This window comes from Rosa chinensis, chromosome 1 (genome assembly GCF_002994745.2).
Source record: "Rosa chinensis cultivar Old Blush chromosome 1, RchiOBHm-V2, whole genome shotgun sequence".
NCBI lineage: Eukaryota > Viridiplantae > Streptophyta > Magnoliopsida > Rosales > Rosaceae > Rosa > Rosa chinensis.
In genome coordinates, this window is record NC_037088.1 from 11968971 (window position 1) to 11996365 (window position 27395).

General features: G+C 36.1%; 2 protein-coding genes across 4 annotated transcripts; both read left to right on the plus strand.

Annotated features, from left to right (window-relative positions):
* The first annotated feature begins 2995 nt into the window (after positions 1–2995).
* On the plus strand, positions 2996–11549 carry LOC112185087 (protein LONG AFTER FAR-RED 3). 3 transcript variants are annotated; one of them, XM_040510140.1, is made up of 16 exons: positions 2996–3205; positions 3299–3444; positions 4449–4550; positions 4704–4769; positions 5527–5583; positions 5718–5841; positions 7452–7646; positions 8044–8129; positions 8655–8762; positions 9049–9144; positions 9226–9324; positions 9443–9517; positions 9837–9878; positions 10140–10268; positions 10374–10489; positions 11197–11549. In XM_040510140.1, the coding sequence occupies exons 1-16, from the start codon at positions 3127–3129 to the stop codon at positions 11369–11371; spliced, it is 1695 nt and encodes a 564-aa protein (XP_040366074.1). In that variant the 5' UTR covers positions 2996–3126; the 3' UTR covers positions 11372–11549. The 3 variants fall into 3 exon arrangements, with proteins under 3 accessions (XP_040366074.1, XP_024179069.1, XP_024179074.1); XM_024323301.2 differs by having other exon boundaries at positions 2997–3205; positions 4704–4776; positions 5527–5633; XM_024323306.2 differs by lacking the exon at positions 9837–9878 and having other exon boundaries at positions 2998–3205; positions 4704–4776; positions 5527–5633.
* A 7928-nt stretch (positions 11550–19477) lies between these two features.
* Positions 19478–24988, plus strand: LOC112182480. The gene is made up of 8 exons (XM_024320972.2): positions 19478–19759; positions 20038–20322; positions 20779–20838; positions 20946–21155; positions 22307–22425; positions 22903–23000; positions 24184–24308; positions 24391–24988. The coding sequence occupies exons 1-8, from the start codon at positions 19511–19513 to the stop codon at positions 24550–24552; spliced, it is 1308 nt and encodes a 435-aa protein (XP_024176740.1). The 5' UTR covers positions 19478–19510; the 3' UTR covers positions 24553–24988.
* Positions 24989–27395: the final 2407 nt, after the last annotated feature.

The following is a 27395-nucleotide window of genomic DNA, read 5'->3' on the forward strand; positions in this document are numbered from 1 at the left end:
GTGGCTGTTGGTACGAGTATGTGGTTCGGAATGGAGTGGACTTAATTTCGGACGAATAATTATTCAGGAAGCGTCATTTGTGAGGGGAGAGAAGGGGAGAGGGGGGCGCGAAGGTTGACTTTTGATACGTTGAGTTTCTTTGAAAACTTCCTTCACGAAAGTCGTAGAGCGCGTTGATACAAGTTCGTGGACATGTGGAACGAAAAAATGGGAGTTCGTATGTGAAAGTTATGGTCTGTTGAAGTTTCAGATTTTTTTTTTGGACATCGCCACGCAAGAATTCTCCCTCGACTCGCTGTCGGAGAAATTCTCTTTCGACCTCTTGAAGCTGTCCTTACGGCGCCGGTGCCGGAAGCTCTCTCTCTTGCCCATCAGATCTGGTAACCGATCGCCAAGACATCGTCGACCTCCCTGGACCACTCCGACTCGTGATTTACCAACGCGGCGACGTTCAACAAGCAGTGGAATCTTCCAGAAGGCCGGCGAATCTGCAGCGCCGTGAATGACAGGATCTTGGATTCCAGTTCAAGAAAGCTGTTGAGGATCAACCGGACGGTGCCGACGAGATGGTCGCAGATCTCAATCGTGATCCCGGACGTCTCCCTGGCAAGGAATTCGGAGGAGACCTTAAAGAGGAACCAGTCGTTCCAAGAGAAAGAGAGAGAAGAAATCGGCGCCGGTGAAGAGAAAAAGAGAGATAAGAAGAAGTCGCCGGCAGAGAGAGAGGTAGGGGGGGAGAGAGAGAGAGAGAGAGAGAGAGAGAGAGAGAGAGAGAGAGAGAGAGAGAGAGAGAGAGAGAGAGAGAGAGAGAGAGAGAGAGAGAGAGAGAGAGAGAGAGAGAGAGAGAGAGAGAGAGAGAGAAGATAGTGTGAGAGAGATCGATGATAGAGGGTGAGTGGCAATTTGTAATTTTTAATCTTTTGAAGTTTAAAATCATCACTTAGCTGTTAAATGAGGTTAGTGGGAATAAAAATCTCTTAGTGGTGTAAGTGGGCCAATTTTATCCCATTTTTGGTGTTATGGGTCAAGAACCCTTCATTCATTTATCAACTATTAGATCCAATGGTAGTTATATAAGGGTTCTTGATAGACCTGTAAATGGACCGGATTTGGATCGGATCGACCTAAATCCAAATTCGTTTACTTAAAAAAAAAATTTGATCCAAACCCGCTCCGTTAACCCGGCAGATCATTGATAGCTCGATCCAAATCTGTATCCGCCGGATTAACGGATACCCGATCCGCTAGTCAGACTCGTTTATAATTTTAAATATTTTAAAATTTTAAGTAGTAATATTAAATTTATATCATGATGCCTCATACGATATTAATAAAATATTAAAACAATATGAAAAGTATCACCAAAAGTAGAATTACATTATCAAAATTCTTAATGCTTCTTGGAATCTTGGGTGATGGACTGTCCCTTAGATTTATGCAAAAAAATTGTATTAAAAATTCTTCATGTTTTATATTTTATATTTTAAAAAAATAATAATATATTAATAAAAATAATATTTTATTATTATGAAAACTGGCCGGATCATTAACGGATCGGATTGACCTAAATTCGTATTTGATCCGTTAAATAAACGGGTTGACGGATCAAAATTTTCGATCCAAACCCGTCCAATAGCCACCCATCTGGAGCGGGTCCGGATCAAAATCTGGTCCATTTACAGGTCTAGTTCTTGACCATTTACTCAATTTGGGCCCAATAAATGCCCACTTATTCTACTAAAAAATTTGTGTGCCCACTTACCCAATTTAAATGTAAAAAGATAAATTTGCCCTTTAAATAATTAAAAAGTCATTGAAGACCTCGCAGGACTCCGGTTACCGAAATCCGGTCACTGGCTGCTGAATCCGGCCGCCGGAATCCTATCACTGGTTGCCGGAGACTTTTGTTACCCTCCAATAAATTTTTATAAAGTTTATTGGGGGGCAATAAAATGTTTATTGGGTACTATTAGGGGCAATAAAGTTTACTGGAGGGCAATAAAAAGTTTATTGGACTCTACTCACCGATCCGGAGGTTGCCGGAAGTTTGCAAAGAGGTCGCCAAAGACTTTTATTAACCCCCAATAAATTTTTATTGGGGGGCAATAAAAAGTTTATTAGGGGCAATAAAGTTTATTTGGAGGTAATAACAAGTTTATTGGGTATTATTAGGGGTAATAAAAAGTTTATTGGGGGCAATAAAACAAGACACCGGTCGCCAGATTCAGGCCGCCGGTGATATGAGTCTCGTGAAGTCTCTCTCTCTCTCTAAGTGACAAAGGGAGAGAGGGCAAAATTGTCCCAAAAATAAACAAAAATTAATAAAAAAATAACTTAATTGCGTATTAGGGCAAAAAATATGTAATTTATTGGGTAAGTGGACAACCTTATAAGATGTTTGGGTAAATAGGGTTAGTGTAGCTCAAATTTGAGTAAATGGACATTTTCCCATTATATAATGACAAATTTCGAACCCCTCCTTGAGGTTAAAATAAGTATGCTCAACCAACTTGAATAAGCAATAATCAAAAAACAATAAACATGTTATTTTGGTTTCGGTTTTCAATACTGTATAAAAAAAAAATTTAGGGGCTAAAATTTAGCCCTTCATTATTAGAGACAACAAAATACATCTCTCCCTTACTTAGGGTTGTCAATGGATTGTGTTGTGTTGAATTCGTGTCGGGTCAAGATATTTATCGTGGCATAGGAGACAAATTCAAATCCAACCCATTTAATAATCGCGTCAAAAATTTAAACTCAATCTCAACCTATTTATTAAACAGGTTACCTAATTCCAGCCAGCTTAACCCATTTGGTAAATAGGTTGTGTTGTGGTTGACAAGTTAACCCGCAGCCAACTCATTTACTAAATAGGACATATGGGGCCAATCCGCTTTTTAATCGTGCAGGTTTCAAGTCGTATTATCGAATCATATATGTCAGAATTCAGTCAATTAACAGCCCTACCCTTCAATTAAGGGCCTTAATAGAGAAGGTCTAACTGGTGGGTCGTGTTGCTCAACCGAAAGTCTCTTGTACAGTGAAGCGCCAACTGCCAAGTGACGAAGTGAACAATTGGCGATACTGGAAGAGAGTCTCTTGCTCTGCTCCAAAATTCGAAAAATGAAGTCTTCTCTCCTACTCCTCTCAGCTTTTGCTGCTCTCCTCCTCGCCATTTTCGCTTCTCTCAATCCCAACCGCCGTAACTCCTACTCCCACTCCAAATTTTTCTCAGCCTCTTTTCCGCTTCAATTTGATGTCGTGTTTTTTTTTTTTTTGGAATTCTGAATTGCAGAGTGGTTGAGTTGGAGGTCACCGGCGGCGGACTTGGTGGTGAAGAATGCCAAGATATACACGGTCGACGAGTCTCTCCCCTTCGCCGATTCCATGGCCGTTCGCAACGGAAGGATTCTCCGGATTGGAAGCTACTCCTCAGTTCAGGTATTAGGCTTTGAATTCTTTGATTACTAAATGCATGTGAAGCTAAGGAGCTGAGGTTCAACTAGTTTTTGATTGAGGAAATTTTTGATGCTAGCGGTGTTGTGATTAGATTCATGTTCAACTTGAGAGAGAGAGAGAGAGAGAGAGTCAGGAGTGATGGCAACTTAATATCAAGTATTTCACAGTGATTTAAGATATCTGGCACGGCACCGAGGTGAGTGTGAGATTATGTATGCACATAAACATAGAGTTCTGTGTGTTTAGTTTTCATGATGGTTGATACTTTATTAGGTATGCAGCTAAGATTCATTTCAGAGCGTTGCTAGTATGTATAGTTCTTAGTTCTTACCCTGAAAATTTAAAACAAGGGTTTTATCTTTTACTTTTGTTTAGAGTTTAGGCAACAAATCCGGTGTACGAGTCATTAACTATTCCCTAAACATGGTTTGGTTTGTTAGACTCGGCTATGTAGTCCTAATAAAATAAGGGGAAAAGAAAAGGCCTTCAAAATTGAAAAACATGAGTTACAGAGGAAGAATGCAGGGGTGGGGGCTGAAATTGTACAGGCATTTACCTAAGATTATATTCAAACTTCTAATAATCAATCTCTGAAAGTTGATTTGAGTATACTTCCATAGTCTCATTATCTCATGGCCAGACAGAGGTAGTGTAGCACGTTCTTGTTTTGTCTGCATTCTGTAACAATCCACCTTTAGGTAACTAGACTCTTAGACAAATTAGTGCTCCATTGAGAATGTTGTTTCATGGCCTTTTGCTCAAATTGTTTCTCAGTTCTTGTTGGAATCTATTTCTCAGAGAATCAATTTTTTGTTTTTTGTTTTTTTGGTCTGATCACAGAAAAATATAATAAAATTTCAAAAATAGATGCACTCACTATTGATTTATGTTATGTGAATTTTATTTTTAGCTGCCAATCAAAGGTACTTGTTTCATCCAATGTTGTAAGATACCCTTGTCTTATGTATTTTAAAATATAAATGCAGGATATGGTAGGGTATGGGACTAAAGTGTTAGATCTTAAGGGAAAAATTGTAGTCCCTGGATTTATTGATTCCCATGTGCATCTGATCTTTGGTGGACTGCAGGTATGACTGAAGCACTATAATTAATTTTGATTTTTTTTTTCTTTTTCTGAATTTTGATATGCTCTTTTTATTCTTCTTGAGTAAAAACTAGAATGAAATGCTTTTAAATATGAATAATAAAGTTGGGTGTGAAATATTGACAATGGAAAACAGATGATGCGTGTAGAACTACATGGCATAAACTCAAAAGATGAATTTGTGAAGAGGATCAAAGAAGCTGTGAGAAGTCAGTTCCCTGCCTTTTTATTTTTCTCGCAATTTTCTCAAACCTATGCAAACACAGTGCATGTGAATGTAGAATGTGTAAATTTTTCTTTTAATTTTTTATATTTTTATATTTTTTTTATTTACACTCTTTGTTTATGTGTTTATTCTTTTGGGATAAGAAACATTCTTTTATCAAAAGATCAAGCAAAGTATATCACAGGGACAAGATGTTTGTGTTTTATGGTCTGGTCTACATCCCAAAATAGTAGAAAAAATAAAAATAGAATTCAAAATGCTAAACCATAGCAGCAGTCTGATCATAAAGATTAGCATTGACACCTGTAGGACACTAAAAGTTCAGTCATTTTATTTGACCAGTAAGAGTCTCTTGCAATAAGCTTGAAGTATATGACTAAAAGTGAAACTATTGAACTCTCAATTTAGCTATAGAATTAAATGAATAATACAATATGATGTTTGCAGTTAGTCAAATGAACTCTCAATTCTTTTCTTTTTTTGTGAATTGTGATAACATTTAATCTACTGTATCATATCTTGAGTGGGAGCATGATGCATCATTAATGATGACCAGAAGTCTGTTAACACTAACTTTTAATCATGAAAAGTAGTTTTGCTGAGGGAGCATTGTTGAGAATGACTAAAATTCTGATAAATGATGATCTGAATGAGCCATTGGAAGGATTTTTTTTTTTCTTTCTCTAATAGTCTTGTGTATAAGATTCTAAAAGAAAAAAAAAATGAAAATCAGATGCAAAACAAGGTTCCTGGATTTTGGGCGGTGGATGGAACAATGATCTATGGGGAGGTGAGTTGCCATTGGCTTCTTGGATTGACGATATTACACCTTATAATCCTGTAAGTGATAAGTAATTTAATTTTGGGTCCTTCCACAATATTCACAATAGTGTTTTAGTTTCATTAATGTACTTTACTTTATAGGTCTTTCTATCAAGAATGGATGGGCATATGAGCTTGGCTAATTCAGTGGCACTCAAGTTGGGTGGGATTACTAAATCATCAGTGGATCCAAATGGTGGAACCATCATGAAAACCACCAGTGGAGGTATTATTTAACTTTGTTTGTATGGCCAATATGCTTGTGGGACCAGCTCTTTCAGCATCATTTTTCTGTGGCTTTCAGAGATTACAGTCTTTCAAATGTGATCAATAAAAGTTTTTTAATTTTGAGAAAAAGAAAACTATGGGCTATAAGCTTTCCGTTGGCTCATCCTGAATCTTTTCAGTTACTTGGATAAGAACTGACAACCTACATGAGTGGTTAAACTATGCTTTGCATTTCTGCCTACGTTAGGAGTCTTGGATCATGCATCTCCCTAACTTGTATGGTAGACTAACTTAATTTAGTCGAGAGAAGAAAAGACACTGAATCCTCAATCATTCTGTGAAAAGAAAATTACAATAGTACGTAATTCTTTTACTATTAGGAAAAATTCTCAACTCCAGTCAGATCAGGCATCTGGAAGTGTTGCACTTCTTTCAGTGTTTGAACACGACCCTTTGTGTTATCCATATCTCAAGCTTGTATGGAAAAGAATTTCCTTATAGTACTGCAGAAAAGTAAAATATGTTAGCAGTAAGTCAACTCCGATAACAAAATGAAGGTATGAGAATACATAATTGTCATATTTCTAATTGTCTTAATTAGGAAATATTCTCAAGTCCAGTTGCTTCAGTATCTGGATGCAGTGCCGTTCACAACTTTAGCATGAGCGGGCATGCTTTGGCAATTTTTGGTGCCGTTCAAATGGCATTGAGAGGTCACTTACTATAGTGCCCCATGAATAAGCAACTAATAGTTCAATTCATAAATATTTCTTACAACAAAATTCATTGTCATATCTTTTGCCCCATGTTATCATGATTGACAAGTGACAACTCATAGTTGAAATATGACATCGTATTGTGCCAATAAATCATTGGTGTTGAGTTGACAGTGAACTTGTCATTAGGAACAAAGACGTATTTGGAAGCCTTTTTGAAAGGTTTAGAATATTGGGCCATTATAGATACAGGCAGTCAAATTTAAAGATATGTTGGCAATGAAGAGCATTTGCTGGGGAGAGATGAAACATCTACCCCCTGGAGAAAAGGATATATTGGCAGATGTATAAAACCTTTGGTAGGACTTCCACTGGACAGCTGTTGTGTGGAGTTATTAAATACTTGTAATGAACTTCTAACTTCATTGAAAAAAAAAATCGGAAGCAATAAGAGTAGGATGGAAAAGAATTTCATCATGATCAGATTGACACCTTCAAGCCAAAAAATTTACTATATTTACTGCAAAACTCCCCTGGTTGAGTGCTTTAGATGTGATGTGGGTGGATTGGATGGAAATAAATAAAAGGAGCTTTGAAACCTATATTGGTGCAGAGTTGGAAGGCTTTTGGAGAGAGTTAGGTTCTGGGCATCTGTTTCCGAGGAATTTCAAGATTACACTCTTTCGTCTATTCTTTTACATTGGAAAGCAGTTTAAATTTAGGGTTCTTTGTCCATGTTGTGCCATCATGTTTAAACCTCTAACTATCTTCTCTAGTGCGTCTTCCTTTTTTTTTTTTTTTCCTTTTTTTAATCCTTTTAGGTTCTTAACATCTTTAGATAAATACTTGATGCCATAATAAATTACTTATATTCCAAGTAATCATTTTGCAGAACCTACTGGACTGTTGATTGATTCTGCAATGGAACATATCCTTCCACTCATTCCAGAGGTCTCAGTAGAGGAGCGGAGGGAAGCTTTGCATAAAGCCAGCAATCATGCCTTGATGAGGGGTGTGACGACAGTTGTTGACGTTGGTAGATACTTTCCTGGGACTTCTGTAAAAGATTCCTGGGAAGATTTTTCAGGTCTCCATTTAAGGGTTTGTTGTGTGTCCTTTGAGTTGAAAGTTGAAACATTACTTTTTGTGTCTTTGGTTCATTTGATTTTGTTGTTCCTGTACAATGTGATCACCATCACCATTACCAAAATGAAGAAAAAAATTATCAGGCAAATTTAAATGATTTCATGTACAAGGAGTTTGGAAGCAGCATATTAAAATAAGACACGGCTTCAGTTAGACATTCAGTTGCAACACAGTAAAACATAATACATCCATGGAACTTCATAATGTACATAATACATGTTGCATTTCGTTTTATTTCACTGATCATAGGAGATGAGTTTGCCATTTTTAATTAAAATTTAATTGCTCCTTCAAATTAATTCTTGTTTACTTGGTTTCTCATTTCATGCTTTTTGCAGATGTGTATCAATGGGCTGATTTTTCAGGGAAGATGACGATCAGGGTCTGCTTATTTTTCCCACTGGAGACTTGGTCACGTTTACGTGTATGAATTCTTATCAGTTGCTTGTTTTGCATAAAAGGTGTGCTAAAAGATAATTGATTCTGAACCTGATGGTGCTGAAGAATGATTCTTCACATGTTCTTTATATCGACTTATGAATCTTCTGCCTTCCTTATAAAATAATTCTGTTCAGTCAGTCTAGGGAGCAATTAGTATACCTTTTCTGCAACTGCAGTGTGATTCAAATTTATATATCTCTTTCATATCTCAAAAGTGTATCTGTTAAATACTCTTTCTTTTCTTCGCTGCAATGAATAGTTTAGGCTTCAGGGCCGAAAAATATGTTATGCTTCTATGGTCCATAACTCTATATACATCAACTATTCTAATTTTGTTCTTATATCTTCTCTTTTTTTTCGTGAAACTTTTCTTTTGCTTGTTCAAGTGGAGATGTCACCATAGATTATTTTAGTGGTGAATACCTTTTCTCAGAAAGGTCTTGAATGAATGCTTCAAATTTTCTCACTGTCTATTGTTCCTCTTAAGACTTTTATATTTCCTTTTCAGGATCTTATTAACAATGTTGGCCAATCTATGAGCCAGTGGATTTATTTGGGTGGGGTTAAAGCATTTGCTGATGGGTCATTGGGTTCTCGTAGCGCACTTTTCTATGAGGTGAGAATAAAAATGCTTGGGAATCTACAATTATATATAGTAAACAAACAATTTATGTTTGAAATCTATTGACTAACCGTTTCCACTATTCTGTATATATACATTTATATCTCCTTACATTTACTTTCTTCCTCTTTTTATCTTGTCATTGTCATTGAGGGAGGGAAGGAATATGTTGTAGTGAGCTAATCCAGTTCACCTCGTACTACTGCTTTGTGATGTGAAGTAACTTTTCACATAGCCAGTGATTATATCGTTTTCCTGAACTTCATTTTACTTCTTGTAGCCATATGTTGATGAGCCTCATAATTATGGCTTACAAGTAGGAGATTATGAAAGTCTCCACAACCTGACCTTAGCATCAGATAGAGTTGGGCTTCAGGTGTTGTCTCAACTCCCTGTGAATTGTCCCTACATGATGTTACTGTGATTCAACTTTTAAAAGTTCCTTTCTTTTGCTTAGGTTGCTATTCATGCTATAGGCGATCGAGCAAATGACTTGATCCTCGACATGTATGAGTCAGTCATTTCAAAAAACGGAGTGAGGGATCGAAGATTCAGGGTAAAAAAATTTCCCTGATAATGGTTGCCCTATATATTGTATATATACCATGTATAAATTTCACAGGTTACTTTCCCCGTTTAATTTATGTTTGCATTACTGGAGCATATGGTTTCAGATTGAGCATGCGCAGCATCTGGCACCTGGGACACCAGCCAGATTCGGTAAACTAGGGATTGTTGCTTCAGTACAGGTTGATCACACTACTCCTTGGTATCTTATCATTTTTGTAATTAATTAGCGTCTTAGGTTAATAGAACTGCTAATACAGTTATTTCCAGAATTATTTGTAATGGTTTGAGGTTCACATTTCAACCATATTCTGATCATTTTGCATATAAGAGAATCCAACCTTTTTCAAATTGGTGTACCTCTTTATTTGTGGTTAGTAAATCTAGAATTATGTTTAGCTTGTTCTCTAAGCATGCTTGGGAGTTGGGGGATAGGTACTTCTACTGGTTACGGGAGAACGTGTTACTGCACTTTCATTGAGACATTTTATTAATCTGCAGATGGAGGAAGTCTTTTCTTCTATCTTGGATAGGTGTTTCCATGTATGTGGTTTGTTATATTATAATAATCTGTATTATATATATTTGTGCAAATATATCTTGAGTGAATGAATTCCTTGTCCCCGTCTGTGTTCTTATAATCTAGTATGCTTTCTTTGTTCCTTTTGAATTTTAGTTCTCAGACCTCCGAGTCATTACCGTTAATGCTTTATTTTATTTTATTTTTATTTATTTTTTGTTTTTTTTGTTTTTGGTGTGTGGATAAAATTGGTATGGCTTACTGAATCCACCACTTACTAATAGCCAGAGCACCTGTTAGCTGATGCCGAGTCTGTAAACAAAAAGCTTGGGATAGACAGGGCTCAGAGATCTTATTTATTCAAGTCACTCTTGGGTAGCAATGTAGAATTGGCATTTGGTTCCGACTGGCCAGTAAGTATAATGACATTTATGTCAGGATGAACTTGTTGCACCCAGCAATTAATGTTGTTTCTTAGTTAAATTTTTTGTGAATTTTAGGTTGGTGGCATTTTGCAGGTTGTAGACATTAATCCTTTAGGTGGTATTAAGACAGCAATGAAAAGGATGCCCCCAGCTTGGGATATTGCTTGGGTTCCATCAGAGAGCGTTTCTCTGAATGACTCACTGAAAGCGTAAGGAAAATTGCATCTGCTATCCTTTAAATAATGTCTACTCGCCAAATTCTTTTTACTGGACTGCTGTTTAGAATATTCACATTCGGGGAGACCCTAAATTCACTAAGAATGCTGATATTTATTGTGATATACTTATTGTGCAAAACCCACTTAGGTGGGCTTTGTCACCGTAGGTCACACCCCCCAAAATTCTGACCTCAAGTCATGATTTAGGGCAAAATCTGTTTTTAGTCCAACCATATTTGGTTGATAAGTTTCAAGAATTTCAGAAGCGTAATAAAGGTGGATTGGGATGAAAGAAAAAGTTATGGAATTTCAGAATGGTCATGCTTATCATTTCTACCCCAGTGCTGCTCTGTTCAAAGGGGGATAAAGATCTGATAAATGTAGGTAAAAAGTTATCGTGATAAGTAGACGAAAGACCTACCCATGACCATATATATCAGAAATAAAGAACCTGCCTTGCCTGTAGAATCAGAAGATATATGACCACTTCTATTGTCTCCCATTGTCATTTTAATATTATCTTTGTTGCTGGAACGGTCTTTTACTGCTGAGATGGATGACTACGATGAGTTGTTCGAAGTGTTCATTATCTTTCTTTCTAAATGTTGCCTACTGATCAATCAAGGTTGTTTGATGTTTCTTGCACTCATGCTGTAGTTCTACTTTTCCACCTGAAACATTTACAATTATCATCACAGGTATACTCTTTCAGCTGCTCGTGCATGCTTTCTTGACAGTGATCTGGGATCTTTGTCCCCTGGAAAACTGGCAGATTTTGTCGTACTTTCCATATATTCATGGGATGACTTTGTGGCAGAAGGATCTGCATTCATTGACGCAACTTATGTTGGTGGTGTACAAGCCTATCCGTGAAACCCTATAATCTTGGAAAGGATTATGTGTTCTACAGAAAATAGGAATGCCAAAAGAGAGAATAGCTTAAAAGTTTGTTGAACAATGTGTATAATGTATATAATGCGGGATGAAGAGGATTATATCAAAATTTTCTAGTCATAACTAATCTGACATAACACCTGCATTGACACGAGTACTTCCACCATCCTACAAAATTTTCAGTTTTTTAATTTTGTTGTATTATTTTTTTTTTTATCACAACAACAACTTATAAATACAACAACTAGTCTCTTGTGAATTGAATTCTCGACTTCTTACTTACGAAGGGAAAACTTATGCCACTAGACCAAATTGGGGGTGGGCTTGGTTCTATCAGTTTGGTTTTTTGATACTAGCCGAAATCGCAATGGAAATTCGATTAACCGACCATATCGGTTAATTGATACTTCGGTTGGGTACGGTTAATATCAACCGCATTGACATTGTTGATTTGATCCTTATTTCTAATGATGATTTATTAATTCTTACATTCTTCAATTAATTGAGGAGCGCTCTAGAGCTAACTGGTTAGCTTCTTAATACGAAGTTAACTAGCTTTTAGACCAACTTTTCGATCACATATCGGCATCTCCACCATTCAGTTTTTAGGTCTCTATGAATAGGTCACTTCTTCAAATTTTCAACCAAATTGATGATCTTTTGTGTATCGAACCAGATCAAATCAATGAATGAACTGAATATGTTCAATCTGAAATGTTCGTGTTCAAAATTTATCTGTATTTCGGTGATATTTATCCAACACGTACATCATATTGCTTAGATCATGTTATCCAAGCTCACTAACATTATATGCCTGAGACTCTGCTTTCTATAAAATAAAGAAATAAGTATACCTGGATTTTAATAGTCTTTAATCTCTATCTAAGGAAGAAGATGATGAGCAAGTTACTTATTGCAAGCTAAAGTCCTCCTCCAATACGATGATCTACGTTCTGGAGTTTCAACGCCACCACCGTTTCAATCAAAACAGACCAGGTGGATAGTCTTGGACTTGGCTTTGATTGAAACGGTGGTCAATTTTTATGGTAGTTCATAAAAAAGATGTTGAGTTTTGCTTTACGTTTCAGGAATTAATTTGACATGATTGTTCAATTTTTTTATTAAAAGCAATTAAAGATTTTTTTCCTAAACGACAATATGAAAGGTTGTTTGCGTGGTTTTAATTTGTAATTTCCTTAAAACTCAACTTTTTGACCGTTCGGTTCTAGCAAATTCAAGTGCAGCTGTAGGTTTTGTCTTTCAAAACTCAACTAGAGATCCTATTTTAGCGTCAGCAACAATGCGGGTTCCCAGGATATCCTTTTAACTGAAACACTTGCTTTAAGAGTAGGATTAGATGCAGTGTGGCTTCATGGCTTCACAAATATTGAAGTTGAAGGTGATTCCAAGATCCTCATTGATAATACCACTGGTGCAACCTCTGTTCCTTGGTGGATTAAGCATCTAGTCTTGGATATTAAAGGTCTTGCAAGAATTGTTAAAGTTTTGTCCTTTAAGCACACACACACAAAAGCAAACTTCTTGGCTGATGCAATAGCCAAAACAGGGCTTGGTTTCCAAGCTCAAAGTTGGAGTCGAGCTCTTCCTTCATCTGCTAGTCAGGCTTTCTTACTGATAACTTAAGACTAGGTTGTTTGAGTGATTTTTGTTTGTAATTTTTTTTATCATTCGAAAAAAAAAAAAACGATAATGTAAAATAACGATTTGTTCAAGTGAATCTCTAATTTGTGTTTGGCCCAAACTCTAGGTTACTTGACCTAGTGGTAATAGGGTTTAATTAGAAGAATCTAGAGATTATCTTTACATGTATGATTCAGACTCTGTGCATTGTAATCCTGTATATAAAGAGGCCCCTATTATCAATGAGAATACATAGCGATTTTCTCTCAATTTCTTATTTCCTAAAACACGATTTCAATTTTTCTCAAAAGAAATTTGTTTAATTTATTAGTTTACAATTACATCAACACATACAAACTAATGATGTGGTAATTGGGATTAGAATTTGGTAAAAGATTTTGTTGTCTCTAACACTACTCTTTGGAATAGCCATGACTTTGCGAGCCACAACCATGCTTTTATTCTTAAATTCAATAAGATAAGTAATCTTCAAAATTCATGACCGGGCAGGGCGAACTCTTTGAGGAGACATCGAATTAATATTAAATGATATATAATAACTAATAGCTGATGTTCACCGCATACAAGAACTTCACCGAGATACTCTTCTATATACACATAAGTCCATCGTTTGTGGTCTTTGTTTTTCAGTCTTATGAAAGCCAAATACCGTTTAGTCTCATAGAGTACTGAAACAATCACTCGCTAGGACTAATAATTGGGTCTACTGTAATTGTGGAATTGGCTACATAATAGTTTTAAGAACAAGACTTGAGTTCAGCATCGTTAAACCTATCATCCACTAGATATGGAGGGCTAAACTGAGGAAGGTAAGTGGTAGAATTTTCTTTTAGGTAGTGTTTGGGTGAGGTACTTTGAGGAGGGAGATGACTTTTAGATGGGATTAAAAATCCCACTTGAAAAATCCCTCGTTTGGCAAAAAAAAAAAAACAGGGAGGGACTTAAATTAGATGGGATTTTTTTTAGACAAATTCTCTCTATTAGTTTCGCCTCGAGAGGTGGAATTCTGAAATTCCAAAAACGGCGAAGAACCATGTCTACCCAACGGTGATTTCTCGCTCTTTCTCCTTCCTGCATCACTCATGTCCAGGTTTGATCTCCCCCTTGGGCTTTCGTTTTTCTTTGTATTCTAGGGTTTGGTGGTTGATTTTAAGTAGTGCAAATCTGTTATGTAAGACTAGAAGTTTGTATTGTATGCTGTTGTGTTGACTTTTTCTGTACTTTACATTTTTCTGGCAGATTAGAGGACTATTGTCTTTTCTCTTTTCGATTATTCTAACATTAATCCTTTTTGGTTGTTTTAGTTTAATGCAAGCTAGAAAAGGAATGGATAAGAAGTAAAAGGTTATTAAAAAGGAAGAAGATGGAGGCAGATACTTGCGAAGGATAGAGCCACCGGATGTGGGGCTGAAAATGTAGAGGATGCGAGTGTTACTACGAGCATTGAAGAAGACAATACTAGCCTCAGTGGAACGGGAGGTAGTTTTCAAGATGATAGTTTGAAGAGAAAAGCAGTTTCTTCTACTTCAACAGTTCCATCACAGCCAAAAAAAGTAAAGGAAGAAGAAACAATTTCTATGGCGGTGTCTGAAATGGTTTCTAGTATGGTTTCAACAACTTCGAAGAAAGCAAATGTGACGGTTGATGAAGTCTATGAAGAGATGATGACAATACCTGATTTAGAAGAAGACCTTCATTGGAGAGCAATTGAAGTGTTTGCTAATAATGCAACAAAGTTTCAAATATTGAAGAAAATTCCAATTGAGAAGAAAAGTGAATTTGTTTTGAAGTCAATGCCAAGAGACTTTTGAAATTTGTATGGTTTTGTTGTGATGTTTAGGATGTTATCACTATCATGTTATTAGAATGTTCGACATTTTAAGTCTTTGAATTCAAGCAAGACCAAAATCGAATTGTGACTGTGAAATTTCAGTTATTGCATTTTTCAAATTTCTAGTGTTTTTCATAGTTTTTTCATTTTAATGGAAGTTTTGGAATTAGTTGGTGAAGCACAAATTTTTCTTGTTTTACATCTATTTGGTTTAAAAGAAAAATTGCAATTAACTACAATAGTTCTATAGCAGAATATATATAAAAAAAATATTAATTTTGTCAAAAAATAATATATTTACAAATCCCATAATTAAATCCATTCACTCAAAAAATTACCCAAACAAGTCATTTAAATAATCCATCACTTGTGTCCCTTCATTTTAAGATCCCATCAACCTCATAATCCCTTCACTTTATAATCCCATCACCTTGAATTCTCTTGGAACCTCCAAATCCCTTATCCAAACACATTGTTAGTTCACTCTCCTCAACCATAAAGAATGAGTTTATTGAGATCACACTTAAATCCTTCTAGACAGCAATTAATGATCCTAATAAAACCCCACAGTGTCGATTATCAAGCACTGAAATCTTCATATATATTTGTGAATTCATCATGTATTATATCATATAACTTTTGTGGAGCTTTGTCATTGTTGTTCGAGATGAGAAAAAGAAAGTGATGCGACAACGATGTGGAGAAGAAGAAAACTGAGACAAATATATATACAGAAAGAACTATGGTTCAACACACCACATAAGAGAGAGCACATCTTTTTTCCATCTAGGGACTTTAGGCAGATCAGAGACATGAATTAATTCAAATTGAATGAGTTATGCAGAAGGTTGGTACACCAGCAATTAAGATATTGAGTGCAATAAGGGTCAAGTAGAACGTAGAAGAGGAACTCATTGTATACAATTTAATTATAACAATTATATATATATATATATATATATATATATTTGTATGTATATCAGATCATATCCAGAGCGAGGTTAGGGTTTATGGTCACTTTTCGGTCGCATATCCACATCTCGACCGTTCAGTTTTTAGGTACTAATGTATAGATTATCTCTGCAAAATTTTAGTCAAATTGATGGTCGTTAAGGCAGTGCCTTAAAGCTAGTACGATTTAGGTTGGACAGATTTAGTTCGTCCATTGGTTTGAACAAGTTTGATACCTTATAGATCATCAATTTGGCTGAAATTTTGCAGAGAGTACCTAAAAACTGAACGGTCGAGATGTGGATATGAGACCGAAAAGTGACCCTAAACTCTAACCTCGCTCTAGATAGGATCTGTATGTGTGTGTGTGTGTGTGTGTGTGTGTGTGTATTGTTGTAAACTTATCTATACTTCGGTGATATATTTATTAAATGACTTATATATCCTTATATAAAAAGAAGACGGTTAAAGACAACAAAATATTAATAAAAAGTATATATCTTTGGTCTCTCTCCAAAAGCTATATTTATTTATTTAATTTTTTTTTTAATCAAACCCATGGGGCGAAATAGTATATTCATCACAAGCCAAAATAAGCCGTTACATACCATTCCACCGCCATTTAACGACATAGACAAACAAGAAGATAGTGGTAGTATCCATAGTGGTACATAAAAATATACATACCTCATTATACATTCAAATACGTAGAGGTAGCGGGGATCCTCTATTGGTACTATGGCAGAGGTGCTAGAAACCTAGGTTCTAAATACAAGGAAAATTATTGTAATTAGATAAAAAGCTAAAACATAGGGTTGGGCTTAAGGCCAAAAAACCCCAGCCTAACATATCCTGATCAAGGAAACTCCAAGCAGGGAAGACCTACTCAAAAGCCCAGCAGGCATGGCTTGGCTCCAGCCCAGCATCCATCTCCAACTCGTGCCAAGTTCGTAATTCTAGCATAGCTTCGTTGACACACGTCATCGTGATGTCCATGATCCCCGCTCGGCCGTGATCCCCACCGCCACGGAACAAAACCGCCGCGACCCAAAACACTGCAAAGCACACCGCCACAATCTGCCTCACACCGAAACCGCATCAACCCAGCACCCTGCAATCCCACATCGCCGCCAATTTTGAACTCAAAACCCTACAACAGTTGTTGTTGAAGAAGCTGAAATCGAGACCCACCTATCCTGCAATGCAAAGCCACTAGAACTAGAGATTTGACACCAGAAACCGAAAGCGAAACCATCCTGCAAAAAACCCCGAGCGGCCCCCCTCACAAGAGTTCTCCAAATGCTTGTATCAATCCTCATCTAGCAGTGGCGTTGACGAGGTCCAGAGGCCAGCCCAGGGCCACCAGCGGAAGAAGAGCGATCTCTCAACAACCACCGCTGGCTTTTCTTAGGTTTTGAGATGAGAGGGTTTTGTTGCATTTGGAGGTTTCTCTAAAAGCTTTATTTATAAATAGAAATACAATTTATATTGGGTGGTGCTATTCACACACCATTTTTTTCTATTTACACACCCCTTTTATTTATTAATTACTTTAAATCAATTTTTTTCACAAAATACCCTAACTACCCTCCTTTGCAATTTTTTTATTTGACAAGTCAATTATCCCCAAATCCTAAACCCTTATTTTCCGGCAGAAAAAGAGGAATTCAAAATACTTTTTCTTGAAAGGAGGGGGGGGTGGGGGGGGGGGGGGGTTAGCAAGTTTTTTTTGTTTTTTTGAAAGGAAGGGTTTGTGTTTTCTATTGAGGGTTGATTGGTTTTGATGCTTATTAGTTTGTATTTTTATGAAGCAATGTTGTGGATTGGTACATTGGTTTTTGTTATTTTCTGCCAAATTATTTGGATAATTCATGCTCTAATATACACAATTGAAGTATTTGTGCTGCTGTAAACTTAATTTTGTGAGATGATTTTTCATCGTTATGAGATTAGAATATGGAGAGCGAAACCATATCTACTACTGAAAATTAGTGTTACTTGGAAGATCTTCGTAACATAATCATAATATATATCTTGGTAGTAAAAATTTTTTGATTTATTGTATAATGATTTTAATTCATGATTGACTTGCTAAATAGAAAAAAGAAAAAAGAAAAAGAAACATAATTACAAGAGAGGGTAGTTAGGATAATTTGTAAATAAAAATTGGATTAAAGTAATATAAAAATAGAGGGTGTGTGTGTATAGAGAAAATGGGTGTGTGAATAGCACCACCTTTTATATTACCTTTATTATTCATTTCCATTTAAATTCTCATTTTTCATTTTCTTTGTTCATAAAAGCTTTCGAAGACAAAAAAAAAAGGATTTAAAAGAAAATGCATTTAAAGTTAATTACTTGGTGAATTATACAAAAACAAAACTATGATGCAGTAGGAAAAAAATTAGATATAGGTTTTTCTCATTAGTATAATAAGATCATAAAACGAGGAATAGAGAGCCATCGTGTAAACTAAACCAAATAAGTCTGTGAAGCGGCATATAAGATAAAGCTAAATATAAACAATAGAATGAGCAATTTGATTTTGTTACCTAGCTAAAATGGTAGCAACCATAAAACATGAAACATCAGGCTTGTGAACAATTATGGTAATATTTTTTCATTAGTTCCAATATATAATTTTTTTTTTCAACATTTATTTCAGGTTTTCTTTTTTTGGTAAACAAACAAATTATGGGAGCATCTTCTCAAAAAATAAAAATAAAAATTATGGGAGCATTAAAACTCTAATGCTCGGAACATTCCATTTATAAATAAGGTTAAGTTAAGTACTTGAAATAGGTTTAGATAGCAAATTTTACATTTTAAAAAGCAAATAGAAGGTGTAAAGAGCATGAGAAGTCAAATGAGCAAATATAGAGTCCCAATAGAAAAACTTATGATCAAATGGAATTAAGTACAATTAAAATTAAGTTACAACTCAAAGAACTTAAAAGTAACAATAATTAATCTATTTATAGAAACTAAGAAGCCTTTCTAATGAGGACTAGTTGAAGACTTTCTAATCAACGAGTTGAGAGATCTACTTTTTTATTACATTACGACAAATCAACCGTTAGATGTTTATGTATGCATGAGTAGATCACTTATGAAAAATTTGTTCTAAATTGCTAATCGTTAAGGTACCGAACTAAATCAAATAAATGGACGAACCAAATCTGTCAAACATGAACCATTCATGTTCATAACTGATAAGTTATGATTATGAATGTCTTAACGATTTTCAATTTGGTTGAAAATTTGCATAAATGATCTACATATAAATATCTAAACATTTAACAGTTGATTTGCAGAAATGTAATCTAAAAATTGGTCCAACACAAAAGTATAATTATAGTAACAATGATCAACTAATCTCCTATACTAAAAATATAAATATAAACTAATTATTTTATATCGGTTCTGTTCGATCTAGGTTGATTTTTATCGGTTCAGTTTGATTATGTACAATTTTTTGTTTTAACAACTCCACCTCTAGACCAAATAGTACTAGGCATGCAAGCAATAAAATTTCGTCCGAAAATTTTGATAATTTCAGAGAAATTTAAACCCAACACAACGGTCCAGATAATATCCAAAATTCCATTATTTGTTTAAAATGTTAAAAGACACCACTGACTCGCTTTCTCTCTTCGCTCTTTACAAACAAAACGATGAGCAGCTGGGTTGGAGCTTCTTCTTCTTCTTCTCCCTGGCCTCTCAGGACCTCTTCCTCTTCCTCTTCCTCTTCCTCCTCCTATCCTTCTAAATTCTTCAAATTCCATTCATGTCCTCCTCCTCCTTCTCCGCCTCCTCCGTTTCGTCCTCTCTGCCTCGCCCAATCCAACCACGTCGGCAGCGACTTCAAATTCGTGCTCCACGACGCTCTGGATTCTTCTGGAATCCTCACCTCTCACGCCAGAGTAATCTCCCTTCCCCCTCGATTCTTCTTTTTCTATTCCAAATTTCATTTCAATACATCTACTAATGTAAATTTCATTTCAATACATCTACTGATGTAAATTGTTTTTTCAATGAAATTGAATACAAATGGAAATCTAGATCAAATAAAGTTTGTAATGCTGTTCATTTGATGTAGTTAGTTTCGGCGAGACTGTACGTGTATACTTTCTTGCAATGTCTTGATTTTGAAATCTTGTGGACTTATTGTGGTGGTGATAAATAATCTTGAAATAATCAGGATGCTAGGGAGGGATTCTGCTCGCAAATCGGCAAAATGTCTGATATAGAGAGGCAAACCAGCATTAGCATCAACCGCCGCGTTGATTTAGGGAAAACTGCTCTTTATATTGCAGCAGAGGATGACTCCCTCGTGTCGCATTCGTCCGTTCCGCTTCCAGTGGATGCTTTTATCAGTAGATTTGATGATCTTTCTATGGACTATTGTTCTCACTACAACTCTTCATTGAAATCGTCGCCGGAGAGGTTGTTGGAGAGTTTGGAAAATTATTTGTACATACACAAGGTATCTCCTTGCAACATTTTTTGTTTGCGTAAAGTTGAACTAGTTTGTGAAGTTTCTCTAAAATATAAAGGGCTGTTTTGCATTTTAATGTTTATGACTTTATGTGCTACATGAATAAAATACATTGCCTGCAATTAAGTGTGTCTCCATGCTGTAACGAATGTATCTGTTTTTGCTTCTATTTATCAGGAGTATATAGTAAGGGTCTTAGGTATCTTTGGGGTTGCGAAACTTCCAAAGCGATAAATATTGAAAGAACTCATCATGTATAAATAAAAATTCAGTTTGTTTTCAGGGGGTGGGGCTTGGGGTGCCATGCAAATAATGTGTTATGTCTGTATCAATTAAACAACTTACTGAGGAAGCAATTAATTTGTCAAGAAAATTATATTTAAAATCTTGTATTTTTGATCAGGCCATCACGATATATGTATCTCATTGTCATTCTTTCTTCAGGGATTCCGAAGAACCAACGCAAGGCATCTCTTAGAAACACGAGCTCTATATCTCCATTCGGTCTGGAAATCTGCGTTACTGCCTTTTTTCTTTGTTATGTCAAGCTTGTTTATGAGAGCACTACAAATGGGTACTGTTGTAAGGAGTTTTATGTTTATGTTGAACAGGTTTTGACACATCGTTCAGGATCAACTGCAATGCTATCACTAATATACTCAGAAATTCTGAAAATGCTTCGCTTATGGGGACTTTTGGATTTTGATGTGGAGATATTCTTTCCTCACGATCCTCATAGTCTTCCCAGAGGCTATCCCAAAAAGAAAAGCAAGGAATCTGATCATGCACACATAATGACATCACAAGCCCTTTTGGTTGAGGTGATTCATCTCATCCTTACTGACCTCTGTTTTGTGCCTTGCTTGAGTTACTTCCTATCAACTAGTTGTTTTCGCATGGTTATTCTAATTAGGCTTCATTAGCTTAATTATAGGAGATGATGTGAGATTGATAGAATATTCTAGAATGGATTGATTTACTAATTTCCTGTAATTAGTACATACCAAATTCTGATCTCTTATTTAGCTTACATCAATCCTCCAACTTGGAATAAAATATCCACATTTATTTTAAACAAGGAAAAGGAAATTTTATGCTAAACCCTCTTCTCTCAAATTTCAGCAAGTTCTATGCTACACAGGGTCCTCTAAGAAGTATGGTATTGATTACATTGCAGTATTGTCCACTGTTTGATTGATTTCTCTTGTGGTCTTTAGTATTTCTTTGCCATTTTTTTTCAAGATTGAACAACCTTTTCCCCCAAGGCTTTGCACTAGTTTATCAGTGGTTATGGCAATGTAATCTAGGTTACATTCAAAATTACATTGGTACCATTACTTTAGACTATTACAGGTCTTAGTACCTCAAAAGTAGCTGACATTCTATTTTATCAAGGATACAATGAGCTTGCACATTACGGTGATGGAGTTGCTTGAAAGTCGTTATCTTCAGTTGATCATTGAGTACGAGAATTTAATGCTCACCAATCTTGACCCAACGACTGACTAGTTATTCAAAGAAAGAAAGTCCTTTATTACGATCTAGATATCATTCATTATATTGTAGTGCAACAGTTTATAACCATGCATTGTTCTTTGTACAACTAAAGTGGACATTTGGAGTCTCACGGACCACGGACATTATTGGAACAATATCATTCAATAATATGAATTTAGGTCCACCTTTAACAAGAATCCCTGCAAAACAGCAGCCAAGTTCGAAAGTGTTGTTTGGCCATTTCGTTTATCAACAAGATCCTTTTCAAAGTCTATGTTCTTCTACTGATTCAAGCCCAATTAGATAACTAAATGGCTTCCTATTTGGCTATTTATATATTCATTTTCCTTTTGTATAAGTTTCTTCTCTGGAGACCCAAAAAATAGAGAGGTTGAATCATTAGGCTACACTCTCGGGTTTCCTAACATTGATGTCTACAAAATGTCTATGTCTCATATAGTTTTTTCATGTGCAGATTCTAAGCAATTTGAAGGATGCTTTCTGGCCTTTTCAGCATGATCAATCAGGGAATTTATTCTTAAGGGCTGCACGGGCTGCTAACTTCATTGATGCATCAAATGTTGATGAAGACAGGTATTTCAATCTGATGATACTTAATTACTTTCCAGTTCTATGGGCATTTCCTATAAATAATTGTGTTCATTTTTCTACTTATAGAATAATTTTCTAGAGTGGGTGTCACAAACTTAAACTTTGTGGATGTGAATGCTGGCGCGCCACCCTGTAATGCAATTCAATGATATGGACTATTGTTTTCAGGTCTACATTTAAGGATCATCCTTGTGAAAAGTTAGCCAAAGGAGAACCATTTAGCTATCTATGTATGATAAAATGAAGAGATAAATAAACATTGAAAATCATGATAGGAAACAAATTGCAAAACTATTTCAATCTTGGTGATATGTGCATGGGTTTTTGTTTGCTATTTCTTAGAAACAAAAAAGAAATGACCTGTTCAGAATGTGGTCCAATATGAATAATTATTCTGTTTTATTATTATTTTTACTATATATGTATACACATGCATATGAAGATACTTGTCTTTTCCAGTGGCTTTCAGCTTGCATCTGCTAAGGCTGCTCAACATAGGCTAGATCGTGGTGTTTGGACCAGTGTTAATTTTGGGGATATGAGGCGTGCGTTATCTGGTATGTATTCAATATAGCTCATTAAATCCTAGTGTCAAGAAGATAAGCCATATTCAATATATTAATTTTCTTGATGCTGTTCAACTTATGGCACATAACTTGAGATACAACCTCCAATGATGAGGAAGAACCTAGTAGCATTTTCTTGTAGACATGTTTTTATATAAAAGCTGTTGGTTTTAGGGTTTTACAATTAGTGTTAGATGCTTTTGTAGGGTTATTATTAGAAAAGTACTATTGTGGCAGGCATTGGTTAGGTTGATGCTTTTGTAGGGTTGTTATTGGAAAAGCATTATTGTGGAAGGCATTGTTCAGGTTCATTTTATGTATGTCTGGGGGCATTGGGGTTTTTTAGTAATAGAATTTTGAGTTTCAAACTTTCAAATCTAAATTCTTTAATTTGAATTGAAATTTTATGTCATCACTCTTCTGTTATTCTGTATCTTATCTAGAACAATCTGTTCTCTTAGCTCATGAGGTTGTAATAACTTCTGGATGCATATGGATTTGATACGTAGAGAAACTGAGTTCAAATGGTCACATCATGTTATGCAGATGCATGTTTTCTTTTTCTAATAACTATAAAGTTTAAAGGGCAGCAAAGCATTTGATCCATTGCGTGTGTGGTGCCTAAGAGAATATTCTAGCAGCAGTCATTTAGCTAATAGTGCTGTAAAATTGCTGTAACATGTTTGTAGAATTGTGAGAATCTCCCAAGTGTCCAGATGGAGAAAGATCTTATGAATAAACTTCAGAAAAATAATTATAGAAAGAAACATATCTCTAGATTCTCTTGGGGATTTTTGGTATCTACATATGAGTTTTACAATTCAAAATGAGGACAACAGGGAAAAATGAGATGTGTACTCGTAATTAGTGCGTGTCACCCTCTTTGATACCATAATTTGATGCCACTATATGGCGAATATTTCTTGGCTAATGTTATGTAATGTAAACACTAAACAGTTATGTCACTTTGCATCTTAATATGACTTGATTCTCTAAGATCTCAAGCCTCAAGAACACAGTTTTGCAAGTATGACATTGAAAAATCATTATGTTTTTTTCTTCATATTTATCGTACTGTGAATGTTTCTTCTGCAAACGTGACTTGAGTGTGTGCATACTTTAGTCAGAGAAGAAAATCATATACTTGACCTGAAATGTGTGCCTACTGTCATAGCTTGCGAACGTCTTATTCTCCTCGAAGCTGATTCAAAGGAATTGAGAGATTATAGCATTCTTCTCTACCATTGTGGGTTTTATGAGCAATCACTTGAATTTTTAAAGTTGTATCAGGACACAAAGGTTGGTTTTCTAATTTCTATATATGTTGCATAACATGTGACTTCTATAGCAAATTAATAACATTAAATTTTATCTGTTGCAGACTCGCCCACAACTTAGACGATCATCTAATTCATCAACCAATCTAGAGGAAGATGCTGTAGAGAAGTTGATGATACGCCTTAAACTAATTTTGATGGAGGATGGTTGGAGCAGGCCTTCATATGTAAGAAACTTTCTTGGTAACAGCTCTGATCCATGGTAGTGCTGCATGTAAAATCGTTGCAGATAGGTACAAATTCTAATCTGTGAGGTGCATGTACACTTGAAAAGAGACTTCATTGCACTGCAACCCAGACAAGTTTTGTCAGTCATCCAATGACACGATGCACTGAGCCCACGGAATTTGGAGTCGTCCCAGATTGTTCATTTGCTTAGTCGAAACAAGGTGTTGTAATATAATAGAGTAGTCCACACGATCATCAGCAAACTTGGAAAACTACACATTGGATGGTTGGAAGTATCAATCAGCAGAATGTACGTTGTTGTTGGAGTTCAAAGGTTTGTGTCTTTTATCTTTGCTCAGTAGCTTTAAATTTCAAACTCCATGATAGTCACATGTATAAGCGTGCAATTCGATGTATATAAAATGATATTGTAAGCCTGCTTTTAATAATGAGAAGCTAATTTATTTCTGTTTATAGAAATTTGCTATTATAATTCTGATTCAATTGACGAGATTCTATAAGAATGGTGGAGAAGCTTCAGTCATTATTACAATGCTAGCTAATTCGTGCAAGTTCTATTTTTGTTTATTTCATTTGAATACATTGACAATACCAAGTTACCAACGTAGTCCCTCAAGCAATGTAGTCTTAGCCTCTACTCTATTTGTGTCCATCTGTGGTGGGCGGTGGCGATGCTGGATGAGTTTAGTGGCCACTCCATATGAATATCACTTCGGGAAGTTTGAGCATAATTTCCTTTTTATTTTTAAGGAAGTTTATTTTGCCGATGAAAGGGAGCAAAATTTTTGTCGGCAATATGTGTGATTTTATAAGGGAACACCTTTAACGACGAAAAAGTTATCGTGGAAAATTTTCATTCTTTATTTTCACTACTTCTGCGCAAAGATCGATCTCAATCGGTGATCACTAAATTTGTTTGTTGATGATAGCCTTCTGTTTGGTTTGGCTACAATGGAGGAGTGTCGGCAGATTAGAAATATTCTGTTTACCTATGAGCTTGCTTCGGGTCAGCAGGTGAATTTGAACAAGAGTAGTGTGGTTTTTTCAAAGAATTTCAGAATGGTTGAGCAAGAAAAGCTAGCTGCAGCCTTGGGAGTCCAACAAGTTGATAAACATGAGCGTTTATTTGGGGCTCCCCACACGGGGGTCTTTCAAAATCAGAAGCCTTTAATTACTTGAAGGAGAAGCCATCGAAGAAGGAGATAAGTTGGCGTTCCAAGCTTTTGAGTGGAGTAGGGAAAGAGACTTCTCATTAAAGCAGTTGGTCAGGTTGTCCCTATGTATTTGATCAACTGTTAATTTATTGCCACAAGGTTTATGCCATGATCTTCATCAGTTGTGTGCTCAGTTTTGATGGGTGATTCGGAAGCAAGCTAGTAGAAATATTTCTTGGGAGGGACTTTGCATTCCAAAAAATGGAGGTATGGATTTCAGAGACGTGCACTTCTTTAATTTAGTGAGGTTAGCTAAGCAGGATGGCGCTTGTCGAAGAACCATTCATTCTTATAGCACGGTTGTACATCACTCTGTCCTTCCCGGATTGTTCTTTTTGGGAGGCTGAATTAGGGAGTCAACCATCTTTTCCTTGGAGAAGTGTTTTAGAGGCTCGGAGTATGTTACAAACTGGTGCTAGATGGATGGTTGGTAACAGTGCAAATATTGAGATTTGGAATCATAATTGGCTTGCATAGAAGATATGGAGTTAGGCCATGGTCTGCCCCTCCTAGCATGAGTCCTAAGTATGTAACGAGCTGATTGATGCCCAAACCGCAACATGGAAACTGCTACTGCTGCGGCATTTGTTCTCTCCACAAGAGGTTGACTTAATTTTGGCTATTCCACTTAGGCAATGATGAAGACAAGTTGGTGTGGCACCCTCACCGCAAAGGTTTGTATACTACTAATAGTGCTTATTATGTAGCAAGCAAGGTTCTAAAAAACGCTAGGCGCTAGTCGGGCGGTGACCCGAGGACTAGCGCTCAGGGCCTAGGCTGTTTAATTTATTTTTATAACATATATTTATTTAAATAAAAATATAAGATAAAAATAATGTTTGAAAATAGAAAGAATGGCATGGACAAAGACGTCAATTGAACAATAAGTTCGGATTGGGTCTCCACCTAGTTTGTTTGTTGATATTTTTCTCCTTAAAAAAAAAATAATAAAAAAATCCCAACTTGAGTCTTCAGCTTAATTCCAACTTATCCCACTAAAGTACTAATTAAACCAAACCAACAACCTCTCTCTCTCTCTCTCTCTCTTCCATTTCTCTGCGTCAAAACCCAAGGCAATGCCACCACAGATCTAAGACCTCCAAGATCTCCACCTACCTTAACCTAATTTCCAATCTTTAACAATAAGCTATTACTCTCTCTCTCTCTCTGTTTCGTTACCCAGAAAATGTGGTCAAGAAAATTGGGGATTATAGTAAAGATTGAAGTTTTTGTTTTTCTTGAACCAAAGAGCGGAATCCCATGAATTCTCTGCACCCAAATAGATGATTCTGATTTTGAATTGTGATTTGTGTGCTTAGAATATGGATTTTTCAGTTCTGGGTTGTCGACAAACTAAGAGAATGAGAGAAGACAATTGTTGATTTGACGAATGAGGATAAAAAAAATATATAAAAAAATTCAAGCGCCCAGCCTCCGCTCAGGCCGCCTACCCTCCGCTTAGCTCGCCTAGGCGGTCGCCTAAGAGGCCAGCGCCTAATACCTTCGCCCAGGCCAAAATCGGAACAGTAAGTCGGCAACTAGAGCCTAGGCGCCGCCCAGGCCGATTTTTAGAACATTAGTAGCAAGTGATATTGCTCTCAATCAGGTTATTCACCCTCCTCAACCTGATGGTTTTCAAAGATTGT